The sequence below is a fragment of the Hyperolius riggenbachi genome, chromosome 2 (assembly GCF_040937935.1).
Source record: "Hyperolius riggenbachi isolate aHypRig1 chromosome 2, aHypRig1.pri, whole genome shotgun sequence".
Classification (NCBI taxonomy): Eukaryota; Metazoa; Chordata; class Amphibia; order Anura; family Hyperoliidae; genus Hyperolius; species Hyperolius riggenbachi.
Window position 1 is genome coordinate 278,730,973 of NC_090647.1, and position 27,409 is coordinate 278,758,381.

At 42.7% G+C, this 27,409-nt stretch overlaps 1 protein-coding gene across 1 annotated transcript in view; it reads right to left on the minus strand.

Moving 5' to 3' along the window:
- The window catches only part of MED13 (mediator complex subunit 13), a 191,143-nt gene that overhangs the window by 16,515 nt on the left and 147,219 nt on the right, over positions 1–27,409 (minus strand). Inside the window, exons 17-23 of the mRNA XM_068268750.1 lie at positions 20,261–20,428; positions 19,547–19,770; positions 14,095–14,284; positions 13,528–14,002; positions 10,701–10,920; positions 3,638–3,829; positions 400–623 (exon numbers count right to left, since the gene is read on the minus strand). Coding sequence (XP_068124851.1) covers positions 400–623; positions 3,638–3,829; positions 10,701–10,920; positions 13,528–14,002; positions 14,095–14,284; positions 19,547–19,770; positions 20,261–20,428 — 1,693 coding nt within the window. The remainder of the gene's footprint in view (positions 1–399; positions 624–3,637; positions 3,830–10,700; positions 10,921–13,527; positions 14,003–14,094; positions 14,285–19,546; positions 19,771–20,260; positions 20,429–27,409) is intronic.

Genomic DNA, 27,409 nt, shown 5'->3' on the forward strand with positions numbered 1-27,409 from the left:
GTTCCGTGAAGTGGCAGGGAACGATCGCGCATGCGCTCGGACGTTCCCTGTGAAACTGCAGCCCCAGGACTTGGCGTTAGGCGGTCCTGGGGCTGCTGCCGCGGTGACGCCCATTGGCGTGAGGCAGTCTTCAAGTAGTTAATATCTAATGTGAACTGAGCCTAAACTACGTAGGGATCATCATTGAGATGCAAAAATGTATGCAACTTGAAAATGGACCAATTATACCTCTGCAGGGTTTGATTGGTCCATTCTCAAGCAGTATACAATTGGAAAATCATGTATCAGCTCAGAATTATTTGCACCTCATTGACCATCACTAAGCTGAGTTCCAGTTGAACAGGCATTGCTGTCTAAAACCAGAAGTAACATGAAAATTGGTACACTATTCACGCTTACCGGTTTTGCACATCAATGTTAATGATGCAGGTTTCCAACAGCTCTCCATAGAGGTCAGTGCAAGAAGCCAGGAGCCATTTCTGATCATGAGATAGGCAGTATCCAAGGAAAAGTACATTATATTTTTGACCAGCTTCTCCAAATGTTTCACCCAATTCTGTTTGCTTATCCTTTACTGGTGCCAAAATAAAAGGTGGTGTATAAAGCCGAATGCATTCTGGTCTCTAATAATTGGGAGGAAAAGAAAAAAAAAGAAAAAAAAAAAAGAGAAAAAGTTTATAAGAGTGTTCTGCACCATAATTCATATGATCAAGTTAATAAAACATAATACAAGTGTACCTGCAGAGACATGTAGCATGAGATAAAACAAGAAAATACAGTACAAATCCTACCTATAACTTAACTCGAATTTAATTTTTTTTTATTGCAAGGGTTAAAACCAATGCTTTACCTAGCTCTACTGAAAACTTACCAGAAGCCATAAAATTTGTGGCTGTGCACATACTCATCATAGCAGTGTATTGATTAAAAGTTCAATAGGTCATCATTTCTCTGTGGTGGAGCTGAAATAGCTCACATTTCAAACTACAATTTTCAGCTCTTAAAGGAGACACTTAAGCCAGGAAAAAAAAAAATGAGTTTTACTCACCTGGGGCTTCTACCAGCCCCCTGCAGCAGTCCTGTGCCCTGGCAGCCACTCACTAATCCTCTGGTCCCCTGCTGCCAGCTAGTTTCGTTTTTGCCGACATGCCCGTCAGGACTGGCCACGCGTAGCTTTTTCCGCATTCCCGACTGTAATTAGCACTATTGCGGACCGCAACGCGTACAAAAATACGCGTTGCCGCTTTACGCACGCATAGATATGCGGAAACGCGTACTTTTGTATGCATTGCGGCCCGCAATAGCGCTAATTACAGTCGGGAATGCGGAAAAAGCTACGCGTGGCCGGGCCTGACAGCAAAAACGAAACTAGCTGGCAGCAGGGGACCAGAGGATTAGTGAGTGACTGCAAGGGCACAGGACTGCTGCAGGGGGCTGTTAGAAGCCCCAGGTGAGTAAAACTAATTTTTTTTTCTGGCTTAAGGTTCACTTTAAGGCAGGGGTCACACTTACCAGCTTTCGTACGCGGTTTCTGCACAGAAAAACTGACTTCAACTGAGAACTCCATGTTAATCAATGAGCTAGGTCACACTTTAATGCAGATTTCGCATGCAGAAAAAAAACTGACATCTTGCGCAATTTGTCAGTTTTCTCTATAAATTACATTAGCAGTTGTACGGTAGAGGTCACATTTGTCTTTCAGTTTTCTGAAAAGTGTAAATACTGAAAGACAAGTGTGACCCCTGCCTGAAACACACACACACACAAAAAAAAGTATTCTAGACAAGTTCTATTTAGGGATTACGTCTAAAGATACAATTACTTCTAAGTTTATTTTTCACATCAGTTTTGCTTTAAGGCCCGATACACATAGCTGAAGGATGTTTTATATGTGAGCACAGACCATACTCGGGACACCAGCTGACTGATCTTAAATTGCATACTTGGCTACAAGAATCATGAATATTTGCTGGTACGAAGGAGGTTGGAAGGGGTTGCACAGAATATCTGGCATCAAACTGTCTTGGGCAAAATTGGACCCAGCCAGTAATCCATCTCATGGCATTGTCACTTGCTCCCAGCTGATGCAAATTAAACTGATCTCTGTTCATGGATGGGATTAAGAAATGGATGTATAGCCACAAAGTGTAAATGACAATGTGGTTCTCATTATTCCATATAGGTCATATCCTAGCCATATCTGCTAGTGTACCCCATTGCAAGCACTAGCCAGAGCATAGAACTGCAGAGACTGGGAGAGGGCTAATGAACTACAGCATCCTTTCTCAACCTTCTTACCCTGGATGAACTCTGCAATACTTTTTGGATCTCAAGGAACCCCTGGCATGGTCTTTAAAAGCGGATGTGGCTGTTTATGCCACTACCCCCTATTACAATTCCCTTTATTACAGATTCTAATGATTTTCATTAACGTGCTCATTATTCTGACCCCCAATTTAGTGCTTCTTTTTAAAGTCTAATACCATCTAATATAGTGTGCTCTCTATCATACTTCCCCCAACCCCCACAATGGGGAAAATGCCAAGGAACCCCTGCAGAGTACTCAAGGAACCCAGGTTGAGAAAGCCTGCACTACAGGAAGAACCATACATGAAGTGAAACCAGTGGCACCAACATATGGGTTGCCATTAAAGGTTTTTTAATTTAACATCTTCACTGATAAACAAAAAGGTATAACTTATAAAGTTTACAATTACAATTTTACTGTAAAGGTGGCAAATGAGAAAGCATCATATTCTGGTCTGTTCCAAGCAGGTTTGATTATTGCAACTGATTTTGTAAGACTTTTCCCCTCATAATCACCTGGAACCTCAACTGCACAACACAAAATGATAATTAGATCAGCAATGATCATTTTGTACTATATCAAGCAGTGCAAACGCCATACATAGTGACTGATTTAGTTGATTAAAATCAGCTTTATTTAAAATATAACTGAGATCAAGTCTGTAGTGTGTGGCCAGGGCCGGCCCGCCCATGAGGCGAGGTGAAACGTTTGCCTCAGGCGGCGCTTCTGAGGGGGCGGCACCCGCCCGTCCGTGGGTGTGGAGTGCCGCCCGAGCTGGAGGTAATAGCGGGCAGGAAGGGGGTATTGGGGCGAGCGGCGGGGAGGGGGGTCGGACCCCCCCCCTCCCTCGCCTGGGTCCCCCGTCCTCCGCTCCCCTCCAGCTTGTTATGCGCGCTGGCTGGCTGCGGCTGTAAGAGGCAACGGGCGGGGATCACTCACCTCTGCCGCTAGCCCCAATACCCCCTTCCTGCCCGCTATCCCCTCCAGCTCGGGCGGCCCCCGGGGGGGGGGGGCGCAGCGGCGATTTCTTTAAAGTTTGCCTCAGGCGGCAAATGGTCTAGGGCCGGGCCTGTGTGTGGCACTAATAGCTACTCCCTGGTTAGTATTATGACTGCTGACTGCTCTACAACAGCCTCCTTTTGTATGTGGCCAGGTAAAATAATGTTTATTGAAATGAATGAAAAACAGGCTGCTCAGTCAACCACATTCCCATTATTAAATAATACATTCTGCCCAACAATATTTGAAAAATAGCAAGATTCATAGATTAGTCTTTTCATGTATTATCACAGATATATATTTAAAAAAACAAAACCACACAACACTTACTTCTGGACTTTTCAAAGCATTTTCAATGGCTAATCCAGGGCCAAATCCAGTTAGTGTTTTTACATTTGTTGAACCTGGTAGTGGTCTTCGGCACTGTGTGAACACTGAGAAAGCTAGCGACTTTAAATGCTGGGTGTAATTCTGCCGGTCTTCATGCTTCACTGGCTGCAAGAGATACTGACAAGGTACGATCTGAAAAGTAAAACAAACATGGTTGAGTCAACAAAAAAATATTCACCGCAGACCGAAAAAGTTGATTTGTTATAGTTACTTGGGTGACACTTTGTAGATAGGAGTGAACAAGCTAGATTTTCTCTCTTTTTTGGTATCTCAATTTGTACCAGAGTTTCGGCTTGGGTACACTTTAAACAATATATTTAAAATTGAACCTACCACAGCTCAAAATATTTCAAGTCTATTGATTCACCTAACCAACCCTGTGGCGCAGATAAAATTCTTGAATCAGCAATATACAAGTTTTTGTTGGAATAAGTAGCCGTTTAATGTACACTATATATGTGCTTTTCTGAAACCATTCCACATTTTCTCAGGCCTCTGAACACTTCCATAGCTGCTGAATAAATAATTCCTACATCCCAACTAGGAGTTAAAATTAGAAGAGTAGTAGTACCTTTACTCTAGTTGAAGAATTAAAGGTGGGGTGCAGGGGAATAAGGGGGGCTAAAGTGGATCTGAAATCAGAACCTCCTCTCTGCTTTAAAAAGATAAGCAACAACATACTAACCTTTAACAAAAAATATGTTCTTTGTTACAGCTCCTACAAATCCTGCAATAAAGCTGCAGTGTGTACTTCCTGCTTTCATGAAAGCAGACATAGGGTTAACATCCTGTTTACAAATTAGCTGCTCTGCCAAGGCAGTCAGCTGCCACAGCCGAGAGATCAAATTATAGTTGTGATTAGTCACAGAATCCTTATGTCCTGTGCAAGAATTCAGGTCCACTTTAATGGAGGACACAGACTAACAACAATGTTGGCTGTACAGTACGGTATAATGAAGATATTTCTACTGCATAGCACACTGTATTATGGGAGCAACCATGCTTTGCTGGTTGTGGCAGTTGCATTCTGATGTAACGGAGTTTATTTTCTTTTGTATGTTGATATCTATTCTATACTACTGAAAATAAATTGAAAACAAATGACTTTAAAAAAAAAAAAAATTCCTCCATCCTAAACCTTTAGGCCCCGTTCAAACTGCACGCGTTTCCAGCCACGTTTTGGAAACGCGTGCAGGTGACACGCACGACATCCAACAGTGCACAGAGTGCACTGTCTATGTTCACACTGCATGCGTTCCGGACCTGTGCGGTCCGGGAACGCATGCTGTACGCATTTTTTGCCAAAACGCATGGCTGCCCTATTCACTTTTCAGTGATGGGATCAGCCACGCAACGCATACAAACGCAGATGGCGTGCGTTTGTACGCGTTGCATTCCCCGTGCGTGCCCGTCCGCGTTTGTAATGTGAACGAGGCCTTAGGATTTTGCAGTGGCCTTAAAGGAATACTGTAGGGGCGTCGAGGGAAAATGAGTTGAACTTACCCAAGGCTTCTAATGGTCCCCCGCAGACATCCTGTGCCCGCGCAGCGATGCTCCGGCCCCGCCTCCGGTTCACTTCTGGAAATTCAGACTTTAAAGTCTGTAAACCACTGCGCCTGCGTTGCAGTGTCCTCGCTCCTGCTGATGTCACCAGGAGCGTACTGCGCAGGCCCAGTATGGTCTGTGCCTGCACAGTATGCTCCTGGTGACATCCGCGGGAGCGAGGACATGGCAATGCAGGCGCAGTGGTTTTCAGACTTTAAAGTCTGAAATTCCAGAAGTGAACCAGAGGCGGGGCCGGAGCATCAGTGAGTGGCTGCGCGGGCACAGAACGTCTGCGGGGGGCCATTAGAAGCCCCGGATAAGTTCAACTCATTTTACCTCGACCCCCCTACAGTATTCCTTTAAAGTGGCCAACTGAAATATTTAGGCATAGTCAAGGTAATCATATTAATCTCTTATTTTAGTTTACAAGCTTCTGAAATAACATACATGCATAGAGAAACATTACCCAAATAAGATATAACCAAGAACTATTACCAATTGATGTAAATGATCTGTAGGATGCTCTGCTTAAAGACACCTGACCCGAGATTAATACATGCTACTGTAATTAAAACTCATGTATTTTAGTTGCCCATTTGTCCCGGTTATTACACCGTTTAAATGATCTCCCTATCACAATTTATGGCACCGATATTTTATTTAGAAATAAAGGTGCATTTTTTCAATTTGCATCCATCACTATTTACAAGCTTATAAATTTAAAAAATATAATCAGATACTCTCTTGATATGTGTATTTAAAAATTTTAGACCCTTAGGTAACTTTTTTTTTATTTATTTATTTTAAATAAAAAAAATGTATTTGGGTAATTTTTGGTGTGGGAGGGAAACAGATAATTTTAAATGCAAAATAATGTAATGTAGAAAATGTATGTGGGTGTAGTTTACCATTTGGCCACAGTCAAAAAAGTCCTGGAGCGTTCGATCACGCTACCAGGAACTACAAAGGAGGCTGTGATTTTTTTTTTTTTTTGTGCAGAAATACCGCGCTCTCTAATTAGAAAGCGTCGGTTTTTCTGCAGGGGACTTAGATTGGTGAATGGGAATTATAAACCCATTCACTGATTGGGGGGGGGGGGGGGGGGGGGGAGAGCGGCAACTGCAAAGTAAATCTGGACGGATATATCCGTCCAGATAGACTTAAGTGGTTAATACAATTCAAATAAAAGACACATTCAACATTTTGAAGTCTAGGCAATTCTGCTTAAATTTTTTTTTAAAAAAAAGTCAAAACATGAAAAAATTGCAATTTCAGTAAATCTGCTAAGTTCAAAGTCCAATAAAAATGCAATCACTAACGTTTTCCCTCTAATAAACAGGGTCTCACAAATTAGGAATATGGTATATATTCAAAAGTACATGGATAAATTAAAGCATCCCACCTTTCCATTTCTAAGGGTTATATTTAACCTGTTTGCCCTTGTCTAATCTAATGTCTAAAAGTTTTTCTAAACTGAATCTACAATGCTGACAAGTAAGGGTAACAAGGAATTCCAGTTACATAAAGTATCTCGCAAAAGTGAGTACACCTCTAACATTTTTGTATTTTCTTAAAGCGGTATTGTCACCATAAAAATCAAATTTCAACAGCAACTGGTCTGAGTGTATTAAGTGATAAAGATGCTAATCCTGCATTCAAAACTTTTTTTCTGCTGTTATGGTTTGGCGTTATTACACACTATAGGAGCACTGGCCCTAGTGCTAAACAGTGCCAAAAAGTTGAATGCTGGGAGTTCTTTTTATCTATAACATATTCCTCCTCTTCCATTTATTTCCCTGCCTAGCTGATCACTTGTGTTTACAAGCAAGGCTGAGGGGACTCAGTGATTGGATGTGTAAATAAAAAGACTCTGGGAGGAGGACAGCTAATGAATACACAATGAGCAAGAGAAGGGAGGGGGAAAACAAGAGTCAGGGAGGATATGATGTCAGCATTAGCTTGGCAAGATGGCCACTGCCTAGAGTAGGATTCTCTGCTTTTCCTTTATAAAATTCACAGGAATCGTTACGTGGATAGCACAATACATCTGTTATGTAAGTAGAGGTAGTATTTATCTACTTATATATGTGTTTTTTATTTCTAGGTTAGCATGGGTGTCACTTGTTCTTTAACCTTTTCGGGACCGGCCACCTACCCCCCCTTAAGGACCAGGCATTTTGCGCGGGAAGGGGGTGCGCACGTTTGGGGGGGGTCAGGCGGCCGGATCCCGTGTGTGGCTGCCTGGCATTGTGTCCCTCCTTGGTGGCCTGGGCCCCCCCTTCTGCTAGCAGCCTTCACTTACCTTCCAGGCTCCAGCGATGAGCCGCACGGGACCCTCTTCTCCGGCCGGCATCTCCGTTCTGTCTGACGAGCAGTTCCGGGTCGCGGGCTTGATGACGTCATCAAGCCGGGACCCGGCGCTGACGTCAGATGAAGCGGAGATGCCGGCCAGAGCGGAGGGGGCGCCGATCGTCGCTGGAACGGCAGGGAGGTGAGTGGATCCTCTTCTTTCCCCCCCTGCCGCCGCAGCTGTCAAACAGATCACTACGATCCGACGGCGATCGTAGTGATCGTGTGATCAGCAGCCATACGCGATGGCTGCTGATTACTCGGGGGAGATGTCGGCTGTCATATGACAGCTTCATCTCCCCCTCCGGGTGCGCACGATCGCGTCGGGAGCGGAAATTGCGGGCCGGCGTAGATCCTACGCCGCATCAGGCTAGAACAGCCACAAGTGCGGCGTAGGATCTCATGCACATGGTCCCGAAAAGGTTAATATCCAGAAGTTGTCTTCAGCAAATAGACTGAGTGCTGGCAGTATTGCTGCAGGGGTTGAGGGTGTGTCAGCCATGCAGTGTTCAGACCATACGCCACATAATGCATCAAATTGGTCTGCATAACTGTTGTCTCAGAAGGAAGCCTGTTGTAAAGATAATGCACAAGAAAGCCTGTAAACAGTTTGCTGAATACAAGCAGACTAAGGAAATGGATCACTGGGATCATGTCCTGTGATCTGATGAGACCAAGGTAAACTTATTTGGTTAAGGTGTCAAACATGTGTGGCGGAAACCAGATGAGAAGTACAAAAACAAGCCTGCTGGTGGGAGTGTCATGGTTTGTGGAATGCAAGAGCAACAGATCAGCGAGGGAACCATGAATGCCAACATGTACTGTGACACAGTGAAGCAGAGCATTCCCATTGGAAAGTAGGCCACAGGGCAGTATTCAAACAGGATGACGAAACGGAGGGTAAAGGTGCTGGACTGGCCAAGCAGTCTCCAGACCTAAACCGTATTAAGCATCTGTGGGGCATCCTCAAACACAAGGTGGAGGAGCGCAAGGTCTCCAATATCCACCAGCTTTGTGATGTTGTCATGGAGGAGTGGAACAGGATTTCAGTGGCAACCTGTGAAACGCTAGTGAACTCCATGCCCAAGAGTGAAAAAAAATAATGCTGCAAAATAGGGGTGGGCACATCAAATATTGACATTTTGGGGGTATACTCACGGTTGTTGCCAGCGGTTTAGACATTAATGGCTGTATATTGAGTTATTTTGATGGGACAGCAAATTTACACTATTATACAAAGCTGTATCCTCACTTCTTTACACTATATGAAAGTGTCGTATCTGCAGTGTTGTCCCATGATAAAATATAATCAAATATTTATAAAAATGTGAGGTATACTCACTTTTGTAATATAAAATTAAATATCTTACTATATAATGAATTGTATGTGTAGTACAACTAAGAAATTTAAAATTAGTAGTACAGATATAGGTCTCATATTGTTTCCAGTACAGGAAGAGTTAAGAAACTTCACTTATCTATGCAAAAGAGCATCTCTGAGCTCTACAACTAATTTAGTCAGAGCACAATGCTATTTTCTGAAGCACTTATACATTAATGAAACAATGAAAGAAAACTTCAGATACAATTTTACTGCAGAGAAGTTCAAAGGGCCATTAGCGCTGTTCTGTCTCAGTTTAAAATACAGAGTGTAGTTTGTAAACTACAAATATTAGAGAATCCGGCTTAAACCTCTGCCATCCAAAAGTAATCTGTATGTTCTGATTGGCTGTGGTTGTAGCTATCGTGGTGGATGAGATTCCTCTGTATTTTGGGTACAGTTTCAGCACAAATAGGTTTAAATAAAGGTCTAGGAATCCGAGACAAGGTCTGGAGCAGCTTAACCCTCCTGGCGGTTTGTAAAAATCCGCCAGGGGGCAGCAAATACGATCGGAGATCAAGAGATCCCGTTCAAAGAACGGGATCTCTTGGAGGGCTTCCCCCGTCGCCATGGCGACGGGGCGGGATGACGTCACCGACGTCGTGACGTCAAAGGGGACTACGATCCACCCCACGGCGCTGCCTGGCACTGATTGGCCAGGCAGCGCACGGGGTCTGGGAGGGGGGGCAGCTGCGGCGACGCGTATAGCGGCGGATCGGCGGGTAGCGGCGGCGATCGGACACTGCACGCAGCTAGCAAAGTGCTAGCTGCGTGCAGCAAAAAAAAATTATGCAAATCGGCCCAGCGGGGCCTGAGCGGTGCCTCCCGGCGGCATAGCCCGTGCTCAGCACGGGCTTACCGCCAGGGAGGTTAAGAGAGCAGCAGCCCGGCCGGGCGTGCTCAGTGTTGTCAAATATTAGACGATGCAATGTTATTTTTAAAAAAAGCTATATATCTAAAAAAAATAAAAATATTAGACTCTCTACTTTGCAACTAATGTTCTATTTATTATCCGTACTACACATACAATTCATTATATCATACTCCCCCCCCCCCCCCCCCCCCCCTTTCAGTGTCACTTTAAAGACGTGTATATAACCCGCTTGTTTTGTGGAGGAGGGGGAACTTGTTCTGGACCTGAATGTAGAACCAATGATTTTTCAGTACAGGAGGTTTCCTACTGAAATGTTGTTATTTACCTCTTTCTGCAGTTTTTAGTTTGGGACAGGCCCATGGGAAATGCAGTAATGACTATGACCTTGCACTGCCTCCAGCAATTTGAGGTAGAATTATGAGAAAAGGGAGTCATGTACCATCTCAGTTATTTTCTGTAAAGTTTCCAAAGTGCAATGGGAATGTTTTATGTACCTCTTAAAGGACGAGGACATCATTTTAGATCTGAAAATGAACCCTTTTTCCCAAGCCTGAAGTTGTGTAGTGATGCTTACTTAAACATAACAGTCTTGCATAACATTCATTAAAACCTTGTTTCCATACCCATTATTGGGAAACAGTTGATTTTACGTGCTTTTGTACAAAACTCATGTCATCTGCATAATCACAATTTCCCCAGAGTGCAGAAGTGATGGGAGATGTCCCAGCATGGAGGTTTTACATGATCAAACTAATTCAAAAAGTTTCTTTAGTAGATAACCAGTCTGCTTACAGTCTTACTAAACCATGCAGCAAAGCACAAAAAAAAAAAAAAAAAAAAAAAGAAGATAATACCTGAACTGAAACTGTATTTCGGAGGTGTGGTGGAAGAGTGTTCAACAGTTCCATAAAGCAACGCAAAAGCCCCAGTGTCCACACACTAGATGAATTTGAGCTCTCATCATTACTTTCATAAGTGAAGGGATCAACAATATACACCACAATGGCTGGTGGATAAGTGATAGCATGAGACTCCCCATCTGTAGGCACTCCAACCTTATCACGTTCCATAGTGCTAGGGAAGGGAAACATTTTTGAATCACTTAAAATATTTATAAATAAATGTAAGACGAAAGAAGAAATGAATATATCTACATATATAAACACACACACACACACACACACACACACACACACACACACACACACACACACACACACACACACACACACACACACACACACACACACACCTATCTATGCATGCTCAAGGCCCTCTTTCTACAACTGCCCCTTTCCTAAGTTTTTTTTTTTAAACTTACGCACTCCAATATTAAAAAGAAAACAAACCAAAACAAATAATTTAAATTTATAAATCAAAAGCATCCATCTTCTGCAAATATAACAGCAGAAAAGGTCCAAGGGAAGTCAAATATTGTTCATAAGGTTCTTCCCTGCCCTGCTGTAGAAGTTCCAACATACAGATTGCAAATGTAGGGTGCTTTGCTTTCACCTTTATGTCCAGTTAATTAAGGTTAAATATAAAATGTTCAGAACAGTAAACAGAGGCATTAAGAATTTAATAAAAATAAGACTGACATTCCAGTAAAGTCCTATTAATGATTAGAACTACAGGAACGATTTTTATCAACAGTTTACTTTGATTTCAGGTTTGCATTAATGCCTAGTGAACATAAAGCTCTACTCCTGTGACCCATTATGATAAATGTTTTTTCAAAACTTGTCTACTGCCTCTGTCAGACAATGATAGATGACGGTGGCTATAACAATCCAGGTGGTTTTACACTTTATTGGATGTTTCAGGAAGGGCAGCTAGCCCGAAATACTGTGCCAGCTTGTATGTTACGCTGCTGCAAACATCTGCAATATAGGGGAAGACATCTCAGATTGGTTAAAGTGGACCTGAATTCAGAATGTCCTCTCTGCTCTAAGAGATACACAACAGCATAATAACCTTGAAATGAAAAAAAAAACATTTCTTTGTTACAGCTGATATAAATCCTAAAATAAATCTGCACTGTTTCTACTTCCTGATTCATGGAAGCAGACATATTGTTTACAGCCTGTGCTTTTACATGGGCTTATCTGCCATAGGCAGTCATGTGACACAGTGGGGAGAGATCAGATTACAACTTGTGATTAGACACAAATGAGGGGGGATTAAACAGGCTAAACGCTCTGAATACATACAGGGTGCATTTCTCTGTTTTCCTTCTGTCCTGTGCAAGCGTTCAGGTCCACTTTAAGCCTCGGCCACTTGTCATGGTCTTAAATTCTCATAAGGGTGGATAGATTTCCCTGAAAGACCAGAGCGGTTCCCTAGAATCACACACTTACACTATGATGCAGACTCTGGGAACTAGGTCTGCCAGGACCATTCCCCTCAGTTTCCAAGTGCCCTTTGATGGTGTAGGAAACAAATCATCTGCAACACTGGTTTTCATTGCAGTTTCTCACATTCGTAATTTTTCATTACAATTCAATTTACATTTATTAGGATTCAAAACATCTTTTGGAACTCCAAGTCCAGGTACCCAATAACTGATTTGGACTCCACGCCAGTCCTGTGTGCCAGGTCTATTGGAATCTGAGCAGTAGTGTATCCAAATACTATGCATATGCTGTACTGCTCTGGAGGTCTGTTGCAGTGGCTGCTGCAGGTGTACACCTTCCAAGTGAATATCCATCTGTTGCTCGAACAAACTGCAGGTCTAATTTGTGCAATGTGGAAACACAACAAACTCGGACACTAAAAATAGACATGGTTGCTCACAGAAAAGCATTCTAAATGTTCAACTGTGCAATACCATCTGTGGAGTTCATGTAGACCAAACCCGAGGCTATTCTGTATTTGCTGGTACAATAATTAAGAGTAGAGTCTGGTTTTGATCAGGTCAGCTCTTCTAAATGTAACCTGGTCATACCTGTATTTTCTAATGTATTTAAGTGTGAGGGCAGGTTTCCACTAGCGCCGGACGTCTCCCAGACAGACGCTAGCACTTAAGCATGCAGATTATGCATCCGAATCCCTGTAGCCATGCCATGCAAAACTATGGAGATTTGGACAAGTTGTCCAGAATTCTGAAGCAGTCCTTCAGAATTTTTTCACACGCTCGAATTCAGAAGCAGCCTATTGATTTCAATAGGCTGAGATTCCGGATCTGCATTAGTGGGCGTGAATTTGGGCAAACAGCCCCGGGGAAACGGGCCCTTGTGCCTGGTACACACCATGCAAATTCCTGTCAGATGGATGGGTCTAATAGATAATTTCCGACAGGTCTGATCTTATTACCGATCGTTTATTCTGATCAATTTTCCAATTACTTATATACAAAATCGATCAGAAAAAGGATAGGAAATAAGGTCGGACCTGCCGGAAATTATCTATTCAACTCGTCTAACGAGAAATTGCATGGTGTGTACCTGGCAAACAGTTTTTATAACACTAAATATATGAACAGAGAATTTTGTAAGCAATCAAAATTTGTAACACCTGAAACAATTGTTAGCGTTAACTTAAATGTTACTTCTATTGATGCAGAAAGGCTGTAAGTTGTCGATCTATTTGGCATGCGTTTACATGTTACACAAACACACCTCTAAAAAATAAAAACTTAAGAAGAAACAAGAAAAATATTATGTTCTAGTAATGCTTGCTCACCTTTCAGTAACCTCAGATGCTGCGGCGGCTGCTGCTGCAGCGGCAGCAGCTGCTTGGTCACTTGATACTCCAGTGGTTTGTTGCAAAGTCTGTGGTGGTTGTTGTTGTTGCTGCTGCTGCTGTTGTTGCTGCTGCCCTGTCTGATTGTTCGGGACAGAGGTAACTTGAGCTGGGAGTGAGCCGTTATTCATGCTCCCATAGGGAGGAAAGCTGGTGCTTTTATTTCCAGTTAAAGAGTTGGCCACAGATGTAGGAGCAGGGAGGCTGGAGGCAGTTGCAGGGGGCAGGTTACTATTGTTTGGTGTTGCTGCTGCTGAGTTATTTGTTGGAGCTGGGGTTAAAGAGGAAGGAGTGCTTGGGTTACCAGTGCTGGTTGTGATAGGAGGTTGAGTGGATGATGCTTGGGTAACAGAAGGTGCATGGTTGGGTTGGCAGAGTAAAGAACTGTCTAGTGGTTGGGAAGCAAGGTATGGACCTAAAGAGAAAAAAAATATTATGTTAAAACCTAATTATGGTACAACAGTAGTCACATTTCACGCTACACACACACACACACACACACTATACCTAGTTCATATTTGCACACTTGGGCATACAGTCGCAGTTTGGAAAATGCTTCAGTGCTGCCACTGGCCGCTTGAGAAAACCATTCTGCAACAGACTTCTCTGAAACTTTCTTTGCTGCAGAGGTTCCAACCCGCATGATGCCATCAGTAAGCTGTTTGGAAATTGCACGATGTTGTCCAAGCCTACAAGACTAAAACACAAATATACAAGTATTAGTAAATAGCGCGTAAACCGTCAAGCACAAAGCAAAAGTGGTGATTAAGTAAAAAAGTACAACAAAAACAACTGCCTCACTGCTCTAGAAGGAAGTACCCACAAACCTTTTACCCAATTCCGGAAGCTTGGTTAAAAGCGGGGTGCGGTAGCAAAAAAAAATAAAAATAAAAAATGTATGGCACCACAAAAAGGCAATAAAAACACATGTTCGGTTAGAACAACTCTGGATTCAATTTCTGTAATTTATTCACAAAGTCCAGACCATCATAACATCTGACAGCTGATTTGAGGCCTCACAGTGTGCACTAACACCAACAATATGAACATTTATATTTCCTCCACGTTCTTGATAAAGGGAACTCTGCTGAGCCAAAACTGCTGATGGATGTTATGATTGTTTGGAATTTATAAATAAATAAAAAAATCAAATGAGCTTGCATCCAAAGGTGTACTAGTCTAATCTAGGTTTATATAGTTCATGACTCTAGCTCATCTGATACTACTCCCCTAACAAACTGCTAATAAGCCTGCTGTTAAGAAGCCTACTGATGGCTTCATATTGTAATTGCTTCAATTTGATAGAACTTTAATTCACTATGAATTAAAGCTAAACTGCAGAGAGCAGAACTGGTAAGAGGTCCTTTGGATTCTGTATCATTTCATTGCTGTTTTACTGTAAAAACATAAATAAGCATATGCCCTGCTACAAGGAACTGATAAGACTTCTACATACAGCTCTATTCTTGGTGAGAAATGCATAGCAGTTCCCTGCATGCCACGTCAACACGATGTACGTGACATGATAAAACCTACAATCATTTCCCACATTTTTCTTACAGAACCTACATGTGACCTGCTCAGAAGTAATAGGAGGTCTGCACCATATACCATAACAGATTTAAAACTGTAAGACCAGTTGTCCTCACAGTTATATTTCTCCTCAATATTCAAATTACAACACCAGTGGCATGGAGCTGATAAGGAGGTAATGACAGTGGGCTCAATGCACAAATATTGCGTTATAAGGTATGATTTAAAGGTATGCTTTATTTCCTCACTGGTGATATTTTAGACAGCAAAACCACACATTTTTCATATCACCTCCCAAAGGTTTTCACCTCGTGCTTTATTTTAAAGATGGTTTTATTATTTGAAGAATACATGTGATATTTCCTGCATTACAGTAAAATCTCTGTTGTACACTTCAAGGAACCTGGCCAAGTAGTTAACTATATCAGAATTGGTCATACATTGTAAATTCATACAAGCGCACGGTTGGGATATGAAGATCGTCTCAGAACTTCGACTGTATAGAATTCATGTGGCATTTCATTCCTTGTGGTATTAATTCACGTGGCATTACTCACTTATAGTAGTACATGGAAAATGGAAGCCAGCTGTGATCAATATATATTTGTCATAAACTGCATTTCTTAAATCTTGTAAAAAAAATGTGTTCAAATAAAAAAAAGTGCAATAAGACATATTTATCTTAAAAGTTCAAATGTAAAAAAAAATAAAAATTAAAAACCCCGTTGTTGGTTACCATCAACTTCCCCACTAGGGATGGTCAATGAGATGAAAAGAATTCCATGTTGGTGCAGCTTTAAAATAGACCAACCAATTTATTCAACTGGTCCATTTTCAAGCAGCATACATTTCCAAAACATCAGCTATGTGTTGTCTGATGTGCCTGCATATTGCACGCTGAGCCAGGTTGCTGGAATTCAATCAGAAATGCAGCAGTCTGCTGCACAGGCACTTCAACCTCACACAAACATACAAGGCCTGTCACTTGCAAGGATCTAGGTACCAGTAATCAAAACATAATTTTCAAGAGCTGTCTTTGGTCCAAAATATGCTTCTCTGGTACCACGTCTGTAGCCTTTTAAAATGTACAAAACATACTCAAAATCCTCCACTTCCACATAACTTTTCTACCTGTCCACAGACAATGTAAGACAACAACAGAGAGTGGTGATAAATAAGAACAGGCTTAGACTTTAATATAACCTAACAGCACTAAAATTGTATAATGTGCAATACATCAAGCTTTTTATCTGAGTATTTTTGACAGATTTCTGAGATACCAGCAACTACCTCAGTCACAATTGTGTCCCCTTTCTCTTGCCGTAGTTCAGGCTAGGACCTCAGACCAGTAAGTCATCTAGCTGTGGTATCCATGAGGAGAGCTCCACCAGGATGCTTTAACCTAGCTAGCGTTCTGGACGAGCCGAGCTCGTCCAGAGACGCTAGAGGGCACCGCTCAGTCCCTGCTGGGCCGATTTTGATAATTTTTTTCAAACACGCAGCTAGCACTTAGCTAGCTGCATGTTTGCTCCGATCGCCGCTACCCGCCGCGTAGTAGGGCCCAAAAAGACCCATTGCGCAGCCTGGCCAATCAGTGCCAGGCAGCGCTGAGGGGTGGATCGGGACTTCCTATGACGTCACAACGTCGTTCGTGGGCGTTCAGAACGGGATTTCCTGATAGCCATCAACGCCGGCGGCAATCGGAAGGGTGGGTGGGTTTCGGCTGGGAGGGGGGTATCATGTAGCTAGCGCTAGGCTAGCTACATGATTAAAAAAAAAATTAGGTTTAAAAAACCATGTGCAGTCGTGCATAATCAGAACGCCAGGGAGGTTAAGGACAACTGAAGTGAGAATATGAAGGCTGCCATATTTATTTCCATTTAAACAATACCAGTTGCCTAGCAGCCCTGCTAATCTATTTGGTTGCAGTAGGGTCTGAACAGCACCAGAAACAAGCATGCAGCTAATCTTGTCAGATCTGACAATGTCAGAAACACCTGATCTGCTCCATGCTTGTTCAGGGTCGATGGTTAAAAGTATTAGAGGCAGCGGATCATGTAGCGGATGCAGAGGCAACTGGTATTGTTTAAAAGGAAATAAATATGGCAGCCTCCATAGCCCTCTTGCTACAGTTGTCATTTAAAGGATACCAGAGCCAAAAGGCTCTGGTAAAAATTGAAGGTGCAGTGGATAGAGGGGACATAATCGAATACTTACAGCGCCCTCCCAATTCCCCTCCGTGACTTGGGGCGACTCCAAACCTGGACATTCTGCTCCCCTGTTGCCGCACAGTGATGTCACAGGACAGGAGCGCACTCGCTCCTGAGTACAGCCGTGCGCGCTGATTGGAGATGCGGGGGGAGCGAGTTGGGGGGGGATGGGTTGTACCGCCCATTAACCCTTAGCGCCATGTGGGTTATTGGGTTAGCGTGTTAAAACCAGCATTCCCACATTAATGTGCGCGTTACCAAGGTAATGTATGTGGTGCTAAGTGTTAATGGCCGGTGCTCTACCGCGCTATTAATGGCAACATTTCCATGCGCAATGTTGTCTGAGTTTAGGTATCACGTCCGAGGTCATAATCCCTTATTGGCTCTATGACAATGGTGTTGTAATTTAAATATAGTGGAGGAATATTTGTACAGTGCCACAGAATATGTTGGAGCTTTATAAATCAATAATAATAATTATTTAGGTCTGAAGGAGAACAATTGAGCAGTGCAGATCTATACATGGCCAAAGCTACAGAATGCATATAGGTAAAATTTATTTGTCAAAAGAAAATATTTCTGAGCTGGTTAGGGTGAAAGAAGTTGCTAATTAACATATATGTTCTAAAGAAATAAAAAAAAATGAATAAATGATTCAGAGAAAATGGAAATCCCAACCATATATTTTCTAAAGGTTTTCATGAACACCAGAGACCACAACCTACTATGTACTAAACTCAAAAAGAGCACCTTATGGGATAAAAGCTTGTATCCTTTATTACATACAATTAAAATATTGAATCAAATTGTGCAAACTACTGAACAGGCAACTACTGCCTTTTATTCATGTGTAAAAATTAAATATAAATTGTAGCAAGGCTGGGCTGGCACACAAGATAAAGGGCTCAAGGTGTCAGCAGTAACTATTTCTACTCAAGACAAGGAAAACAGTCTATGAACATACATAGTGAAAGTCTGGTACTACCATATTACATTTCCAGTAAAGTGCAAGTACATGAAAGAGTGAAAGCGCCCAAAGGAAGCCATTATGCAAGTTTTGGTGCGGAGGCATGCCTCCAAACCTCCCCTCCAGTCATGCACAGTTGAACAGCGACGGCCAGTCCCATTCCTGCAAGGAGAGAAAGGCAGGGCTGGAGCAAAGGGGATTTTCTAATTGCTGAAGCAATGCTAAATAGCAGTATCATTGCTGCATACGAACCTATGCAGGTTACATTCAACAAAACGAAAACTACAACGTCCATGTAAAAGATGCATGGACAGGGCAGATACCTGTAAGAGCTCATCCACACTATAAGCGCTTTTCCGAGTGCTTGTGATTTATTAGCGCTTTTTAAAACAATCGTTCACTTTCATTAAAATCATGGTAAAAATCGCCGTGATTTTACACGGACTTGACAATTATTGCGATTTTAATGAAAGTGAATGGGAGAGATTTTTAAAAAGCACTCAGAAAGCACTAATCTATCACAAGTGCTCAGAAAAGTGCTTATAGTGTGGCTGAGCCCTAAAAGAGCAGGGGGAATGTATAAACTTGTGAGTAGTGCAAGAGTGCTTCCAAGATAGGAGCCACAGTGGATTCTACGTTCAAAAGTGGGTCTGTTACAATTATTGGAATTTAAAATTTACCATGTAAGGAATGAAATGCAATAGTTGGCTGTTCAGTTTGTTGACCAATTTTATTGATTATATGGAATAAAGGATATACAGTAGAGTCCCATTAACCACAACTCATGCAACCTGGGTCTCTCAAGTAACAGTCACCTATGAGGCATCCCTCTCTCCCACTAATGCAGAGCAGGGGAAAACTCATGCCAGAGCTCTGGGCACCATCCATTTCACTTCTTACTGCTCCTGGCTGCATCCTCTGTAGGCTCCTGATGCCACCTGACACGTAATGAGTCACATGCATGCAAAGAGAGCTGTACGGAGGATGAAGCAGAACAGCTGGCAGCTGTAACAAGTAATGATAGCCTACGCCAATAGCTCTGGTGTCTTCCCCTGAGCGCTGCACTGCATTAGTGGGAAAGAGGGCTCTGTGGGGGGTAAACTTGGACACCTAAGCAACCCAAATTACACCTATCCAGCATCAGACAATCCCAGTCTGTGCCAGATAACAGAGACTCTACTGTACATATTTTAAAGCCTAAATAAGGTCCTCTTCCTGAGTAAAGTACGAAAAAAGGAAGTTTTCTTACCTCATACATTGCAGTTAAATCCCGAAAGAAACTTTTGGCTCCATTTAACAGAGCCTCATTTTCTGGGCACACCACAACATAAGCAATGTCTCGTTGAGACCCATAAGGTTCCAGCATCAGCCTCTCCCAGTAAGGCAAGGCGAATGGAGAAAGCACCAGAAAATCATAGTCATACCCTACCAGAAATGTAGGAATTGGCAGTGGTTCTGGAGACTCATCCGTTCCTAAGGAAACAAGGAGCAAAGTTACTGATAGTTTACATTTCTCTAGTCTTAGAAATTATATAGCAATTTTTGCACTATATAAGGTCGTTTAATCCATTTTGGAAGTATCACTTTATTTTAATTTTTTTTGTGGAGGAATTAAAACGGGTACTATTGGCAACTCCACATTCATGAAACCTGTGTGTGTGTGTGGTGTGTGTGTGTGTGGTGTGTGTGGTGTGTGTGTGTGGTGTGTGGTGTGTGTGATGTGTGTGGTGTGTGGTGTGTGTGATGTGTGTGTGTGTGGTGTGTGTGTGTGGTGTGTGTGTGTGGTGTGTGTGTGTGGTGTGTGTTGTGTGGTGTGTGTTGTGTGGTGTGTGTTGTGTGGTGTGTGTTGTGTGGTGTGTGGTGTGTGGTGTGTGTGTGGTGTGTGTGTGGTGTGTGTGTGGTGTGTGTGTGGTGTGTGTGTGTGTGTGTGTGTGTGTGTGTGTGTGTGTGTGTGTGTCTTCACCATATGAGCCGCGGCCAGCCATTTTATGGAACTGCTGCCAGGTTAACGGTCCTTGCACTCCCCAAGATCGAACAGTCCGCTTTTTCTGAACAGCATCTTGCAGAACAGGTTGTAATGAAAGAAGCATACGCAGGATGTCCTGGGAACACTGTTTGCTTGAGTCTATAGCTATAAGGGGGAAAGAAAGAAAGTAGAAAAAAAAAGTGTTAGGGAACTCTGTATTACAGTGGTAAAAGGGTGAACCACCAAAAAAACATACATGCACATTTAATTCACTCAAATGACATTTTGCTAATTGAGGAAGGACATACGCTGTTACTAAAACTCGGTCTGATCTCAGTAAAGTCAACAATTGTATTCCCATTCTATCCTTTTAAACTTTACACTGACATTCGTGGAGGTAGGGTTTGTCAATATAGTCCCTCTATAATTACACTACTCCAAGACACCTCCCAATCTCCTCAAACCAGTACAGAAATTGCCATGCCCAGGTAAACCTGCAGTTGCTTACAGCAAGATTGGTATTTCCATTTGTTACTGAAAGTGAAAGCAGATTTAGAGACTGCCACAGCCAACACCATATGCTAACTGCACAATATATTCTTTTCTAGATAAACTATGTACAGGCTAGAACAGCAGCCACTCCAGTCCTATAGTAAATGTTATTTTTTTGAAAAAGTTATGTGAGGTCCATCTCAAGTATGTTAAGCTGGTCACACACTGGACTACGTGAATCTAATGAAAATATGTGGTCATCGCCTGCCCAGTCTTGTAGTTGTAACACCCCTTACAACAGTCCTCTCTCACCGGTCCGCCGCCAGGCTTTGCTTCCTGTCTCTTCTCTCCTGGTGGCCTGTGTCATGTGATAAACACTAAAGGCCAAACACTACAGGCACCATGGCACATACCTTATGAAGCCACTAAAGATCTCTAGTGTTTAACACATGACACACACTACAGGATAAAAGAGACAAAAAGCAGAGCCCAGCGGTGAAGAGAAGACTCTTGGTGGATAGGTGAGCTTTGAGTCCTATGGGAGAAAAGCGCTTTACAAATGTTCTTGTATTGTATATTGTATAGGTGAGTGTTAGCTACACAGCAGCGCCGGCCATCACAAAATGTAACATCTCTAGCAACGCACCCCGCCGTTAATCAACCAAAATCTTTCATCCAGTGAGTATGACCAAATAAATCAAATTTGATTTGCAGCATTGATTTCAAGCAGATACAATCAAATGACTATCAGCTAAATATCTATGCAAAGGGGGAGGTTAAGAAAAAAAATAAATTGGTCAGCGTATGGCCACCTTTACTCTGTCTTACGAACACAGGGATGATGGTATAAAAAAAAATTAATATGTACGCTGCCAATTTAAAGAGAAACCGTAAGCTGATACCAACGCAATGAATGGCTACTATAACTTCTTTTTTAGTCAACATACTGCTGTTTGGTCTTTCAGGCCTTCAGATTTACATATTATTGATATATGTTAGATCTAACGTTTTCAAGATGACAATAGGTAAGCATTTTTCATGATATGTCCTGTGTTTACATGAGCTTATTCTGGTTATCAGAGATCGTTTCATTCTCTATGTTTTCCTGAGGACTATATTGTACAAATCTGTTCTTTAAAGAGAAACCGTAACAAGGATTGAACTTCATCCCAGTCAGTAGCCGATACCCCCTTTCCCATGAGAAATCTATTTTTTCTCAAACGAATCATGAGGGGGCTCTGTATGGTTGATTTTGTGTTGAAACCCCTCCCACAGAGTGATGTCAGGACCATGGTGCTGACATCACACTGGGTGGGAGCCTTGTTGCATTGTGGGGAAATAGCTCTTTCCAACTGCCAAAAACAAGCAGAAGCTACTTCCACTGACATTACCTGCCAGCAGTATAAATGTCACCATATAATAAATGTCAGAATGTAAATCAGGTAGAGAAAAGTTTTTCATACACATGCAATCCAATCCGGACTAGACCCTTCAGAACCAATTGTGCACTTGAGAAAGGGCAGAAGGCCCGAAACGTTGTGCTTGTTTGTTGCTGTATAAACGCTATTCATTGCAAATAAAGTTCACAATAGGTTCTAAAGGTACAAAAAATTATATGTCACCCGCGTCTTCAGTTGGTTATCAAACAAATTACTTTATTGTGCATTCCAAAACCACAAGCTGGGTACACTTGTACCTGAATTAAAACTTCCCATTTAAAATAAACTACAAGGCTGGCGTGCTCGGGTTCGCTCTTCTTGCCACTAGTCCTAGCCTAATATGCGCAATGGAGGATCGCCCGGCTTTACAGCCTATGCATAAACCCCCTGCACTTTGGCATCACTGGACTACTATGTGGCCCCACTCACCTATCAGTGAGCGGTGTGAATGAGGCCTCAGTGTGCGTCCATGGTGGTGGGGCCACATAGTAGTCCAGTGATGCCAAAGTGCAGGGGGTTTATGCATAGGCTGTAAAGCCGGGCGATCCTCCATTGCGCATATTAGGCTAGGACTAGTGGTAAGAAGAGCGAACCCGAGCACGCCAGCCTTGTAGTTTATTTTAAATGGGAAGTTTTAATTCAGGTACAAGTGTACCCAGCTTGTGGTTTTGGAATGCACAATAAAGTAATTTGTTTGATAACCAACTGAAGACGCGGGTGACATAATTTTTTGTACAGATATAACGTTTTATAGCACCTTAGCGTCTCCTCTAAATTGAGTCTATTTGGTATCTACCCAGCATGGCCGCTCACTATACAAATAAACTATTATAGGTTCTAAAGGGTCGAGTCCGGATTGGATTGCATGTGTATGGACTTCAGTTGTTTGGAGGCTTGATGAACCTCCTACTTTAATCTGTGACTCCCCGTGATACAGTGGACATTAGCTGAGGCCCGTGGACTTTTCATTGTTTGTAAGAGGAAAGATTTTGCAATGGGCAAACACTGATTAAATCTTTTATACATAATTATTGTAAAAATTAAGCACTTTTGTTCATTACTTTTTTCCCTGGAGTTCCTCCTTAACTGTGCCAGCCAGCACTTGCTACAGGTCACATCTGAGATAATCTCTAATGTAAACAAAGGTGCAGAAAACCCTACCATACTTGCTAAAATGCATCCAAATTCATGAAAAAAAAATACTAAGACTGGAACCCATGTTTTAAGTCCGTTTAACCACTTTGCACACGCCACACATTGAAATCAAAAGAGGAGTATCTATGCCCCTGGAACAGTCTTTCCACAGGGCGTAGATATACTGCAGCAAAAGCGGCTAGTGGTTAATGTACATTTTTATTGTAACAGCATTTGTGGAATTGTAGTAATATGCTTGCACATGCAGTGAGCTTTTAACCACTTCAGGACCACAGTGCTAACCCCCCCCCCTTAAGACCAGGCTATTTTTTACTAAAAGGGCCACTGCAGCTTTAAGGCCAAGCTGCAGGGCCGCACAACACAGCACCAATCGGACATGTTGGAAATATTCGATCTGACAGTAAATCTGACAAACTCTCAGTGTGTACCTAGCATAAGGTGTGGCTAGAGCCAAGTGCCTATTGCTCTATAACTTTCCATACAGATGGTGGTGTCAGAGGCCAGGTACCACCTCACCATAGGTTTCTTCCAAACCTGCATTTCATAGAGTACCATTGTCCAAATGCATCAAGGCTCACTTAATCCCTCAGGCGACAGTTTGGGGGCTGAACACTGAAGACTTTGGCTTTTTGTTGCTATGGGAGGGGGCTGAGCAAGAGCACGATGAGCTAAGTTGAGACTATCTGGCAATCCGGATCTATTGGCAGCACTATGGGGCCTTCAAACACATGCTAGATTCTTAGCAGAGGAGGCCCTTACTGGCAAAGAACCATCCAGTGTGTGTATGAAGCTTTAAGTGTCACTGAGCGACTCCACAAGAAAACATGCATACCTGGGGCTTCCTCCAGCCCCCTCTGGCCTGATCGCTCATACGGCATCCTCTTCTCTCCCTCTGTGCTCCTGCAATTAGCCCTGGAAACTCCTTAGGTCCAACTGTGCATGCGCAGCCCACCCACGAGCGCGCTCCTGCCGTGTTTACGTCACCTAGAGCGTGCTGCGCCTACGCAGTATTACTGTGCAGGCGCAGAACGATCCTGGCGACAGGATCAAGACAGGGGAGCGCGCCTGGCCGGACTGCGCATGCGCCGACTGGTTCGACTAACTTATTTTCCGGGGCCAGTACCGGAGGAACGGAGAGGGAAAAACGACGCCGTGGGGGCCATCAGGCCGGGGGAATAGGTATGTATATTTTGTTCGGGGACCGCAGTCTCTGGTACGCTTTAAGTGTAACTATGCAATCTATTGACAAATGGCTACGTGCATATCCCAGGGAAATGCTTAAGATGCGTACACACGCACTTACAGCAGCCAACGCCGGGTCCATCAGCACCTCCCGCCGGGCGGGTTTTCGGTAGACTACAGTGCGTGTGTACGCACTGTCGGTGGACTTATAAGGCTGTTCCTGAACGATCCGCCCGGCAGATCGTTCAGGAGCAGCCTTATCAGTCCGCCGACAGTTCGTACACGCACTATAGTCTGCTGAAAACCCGCCCAGCGAGAGGTGCAGACGAACCAGTTGTTGGCTGCTGTAGTGCGTGCGTACGCACCTTTACTGAGGATCTATTTTTACATCCAGCAACCAAAAGATATACGTTTGTGGAGCAAATAACTAGCCTGCTTATTTTAAAAGGTTAACTGATCATTAGAAAGTCAGGTGAACTCTGTTGTGGTAATAAAAGAAGCAATATAACTGACAGTCTTATCCACTTACTGCCAGCCCAGTGTTGGTGGAAAGTGGCAGTATTCTCATGCGGGTGTACTCCGGGCTGCACTGCAAAATCGTTCATTTTAAAATCTGTTTTGCACTGAAAAGTGCAAAAACAGGACTTCTTCAAACGCCCCTTTTGCAGCAACTAGTTAAGACTAGTTTGATGTCTGGGAGCTTTAACAATTGAGGGTTTGAATACAGGATTAAAATGGCTAGAACATTTCTTCAATCAGTTATTCTGAGAAATTGCTGTTACACGTGAAACATTGGCAAGAAACTCACTGTGTACAACTGCAGTCACAGAGAAGATAAAATTGGCTCTAACCACAAATGAAATAGGAGTGGGACGTCTAGATGCACAACAGAGCAAGAGGATAAATGCAATAAAGTGTGTAGTCTGACAAGTAGAGGACTCCTCAACTGGCAGCTTTATCAAATGGCACCTGCCAAAGACCAGACTGAGACAAGTGCTAGGTAGATCTCCAATAGATTTCATGCTGAAATCTATTGGAAATTAGTGTGCAGTGTGTGGGCAGGTAATAGATCAGAGAGTAATGTATGGTCAACTGGTTTGGCCACAGCTTTATAGAGGGGATTACCCGACTACACTTAGGGTAAAAGAAAGAAAGAAAAAAAAAGGACTGTAAATACAGGCATCCCATCAAATAGTGGCCATTCTCAGTTTAATACTTCATGTCAAGTTATTTTATCCTAGTAACAATTTAGTCTGATAAACCTTTGTCAATCACACTCTCTGTCTTAGAACAAACTGGAAGTAAAGGAATATGGAGGAATATTTTAGGTTCTTCTAATGCCAGGTACAAAGGATGAGATTTTCTGGCAGATTTACTGCCAGATCGATTATTTCTAATGATATCCCGATTTGATCGGATTTGTGGGTAATCAAACTGGCAGTAAATCTGCCAGAAAATCTCATCTTGTGTAAAAGACATAAAATGGCCAGAGAAACCAGAAAACCTGACCTGCATACTTGTTTTTAACCTAGTAGTAGAGGCAGCATAACAAAAATTAGCTATAGGGCATTTTCATAAAACGGTCGGCAAAAGTACTATGGATTGTTTCAAGCCCTCATGTTATAATTATAAAGTCATTAGTAAAGTTTATTGGACTGACTAATAAAAAGCGGTTTGTGGATCACTTCAAATGTCTTCTGTTTATGCATGTAACACACTGCAATACAAGAAAAAACTACTTAAAATGAACCTTAACTCAACTGAAGGGGAAAAAAAATAAAAACATTTTCACTTACCTGGGGCTTCTACCAGCCTCCTGCAGCTGCCCTGTGCCCTCGCTATCCTGGAACGATGCTCCGGTCCCCCACCACGGCTGAGTTTCAGTCACCGTCCTGCCAGGAAGAGATTTTTCTATTCCTGCGCATGTGCAGGACGGTGATGTGAGTGAGAGCAAGAGAGCATCATTCCAGGATGGCGAGGGCACAGGGCGGCTGCAGGGTGCTGTTAGAAGCCCCTGGTAAGTGAAACTTAGTTTTCCCGTGAGGTTAAGGTTCACTTTGAAAAAAAAAAAAAAAAAAAAGACTACTATTATAAACAGAACGTAAAGCTAAAAAGAAAACAAAAACATAAAATGTGCATTTCTCCCAGATTGAATTTAAAATGGTAGTAAAATTGACAGATTTTGAACTAGTTAACCTCGTTCATTGGGGATACTCAGTATTACCTTTACAAAAGCACTCCCAGGAAAGAATCCATACTTCAGTGAGTTTCCATAATCATTTGCACACCATTTTGGAAGTTGGACTGACCAACTGCCGTTCAGCAAGTGCTTTTGTAAAATAAAGCATCCCCCATGAGGACGACGACGACTAGTACAAAATCTGACAAATCTTTCAGAAATGTACTACCTGCTTAAAGTGAGAACGATATATAGGAAACAATTTACAGTACATTTTACTCAGATAACTGTACATTTATATGTATGCATCTTCAATTTCACCATTTTTCACAATAGATGTCTTTTTTTTTAGACTCCCGAGGCGAACAGCTTCATCTATCTTTACTTACCTGGGACTTCTTCCAGCCCCTTGAAGTAATTTTGGTCCCTCGCAGCAGTTCCGGTCCTCATTTTCCCGCTGACTGCCCGTAAAGATCGCAGACCCGCCAGAGGGTCAGTGCTTCTGCACATGTGCGTCCATGTCTGCGTATTGCACCAGGGGCCTGCGATTTTTACGGGCAGTCAACGGGATACCGAAGAGGACAGGAACTGCAGCAAGGGACCAAATAGACTTCCCAAATGTCCTCAGCAAGTAAGCAGGAACAGTATACTGTACGCAGCTTTTTATTGTAGTGAGCTAGACAGGATTCAAGAGGTGGG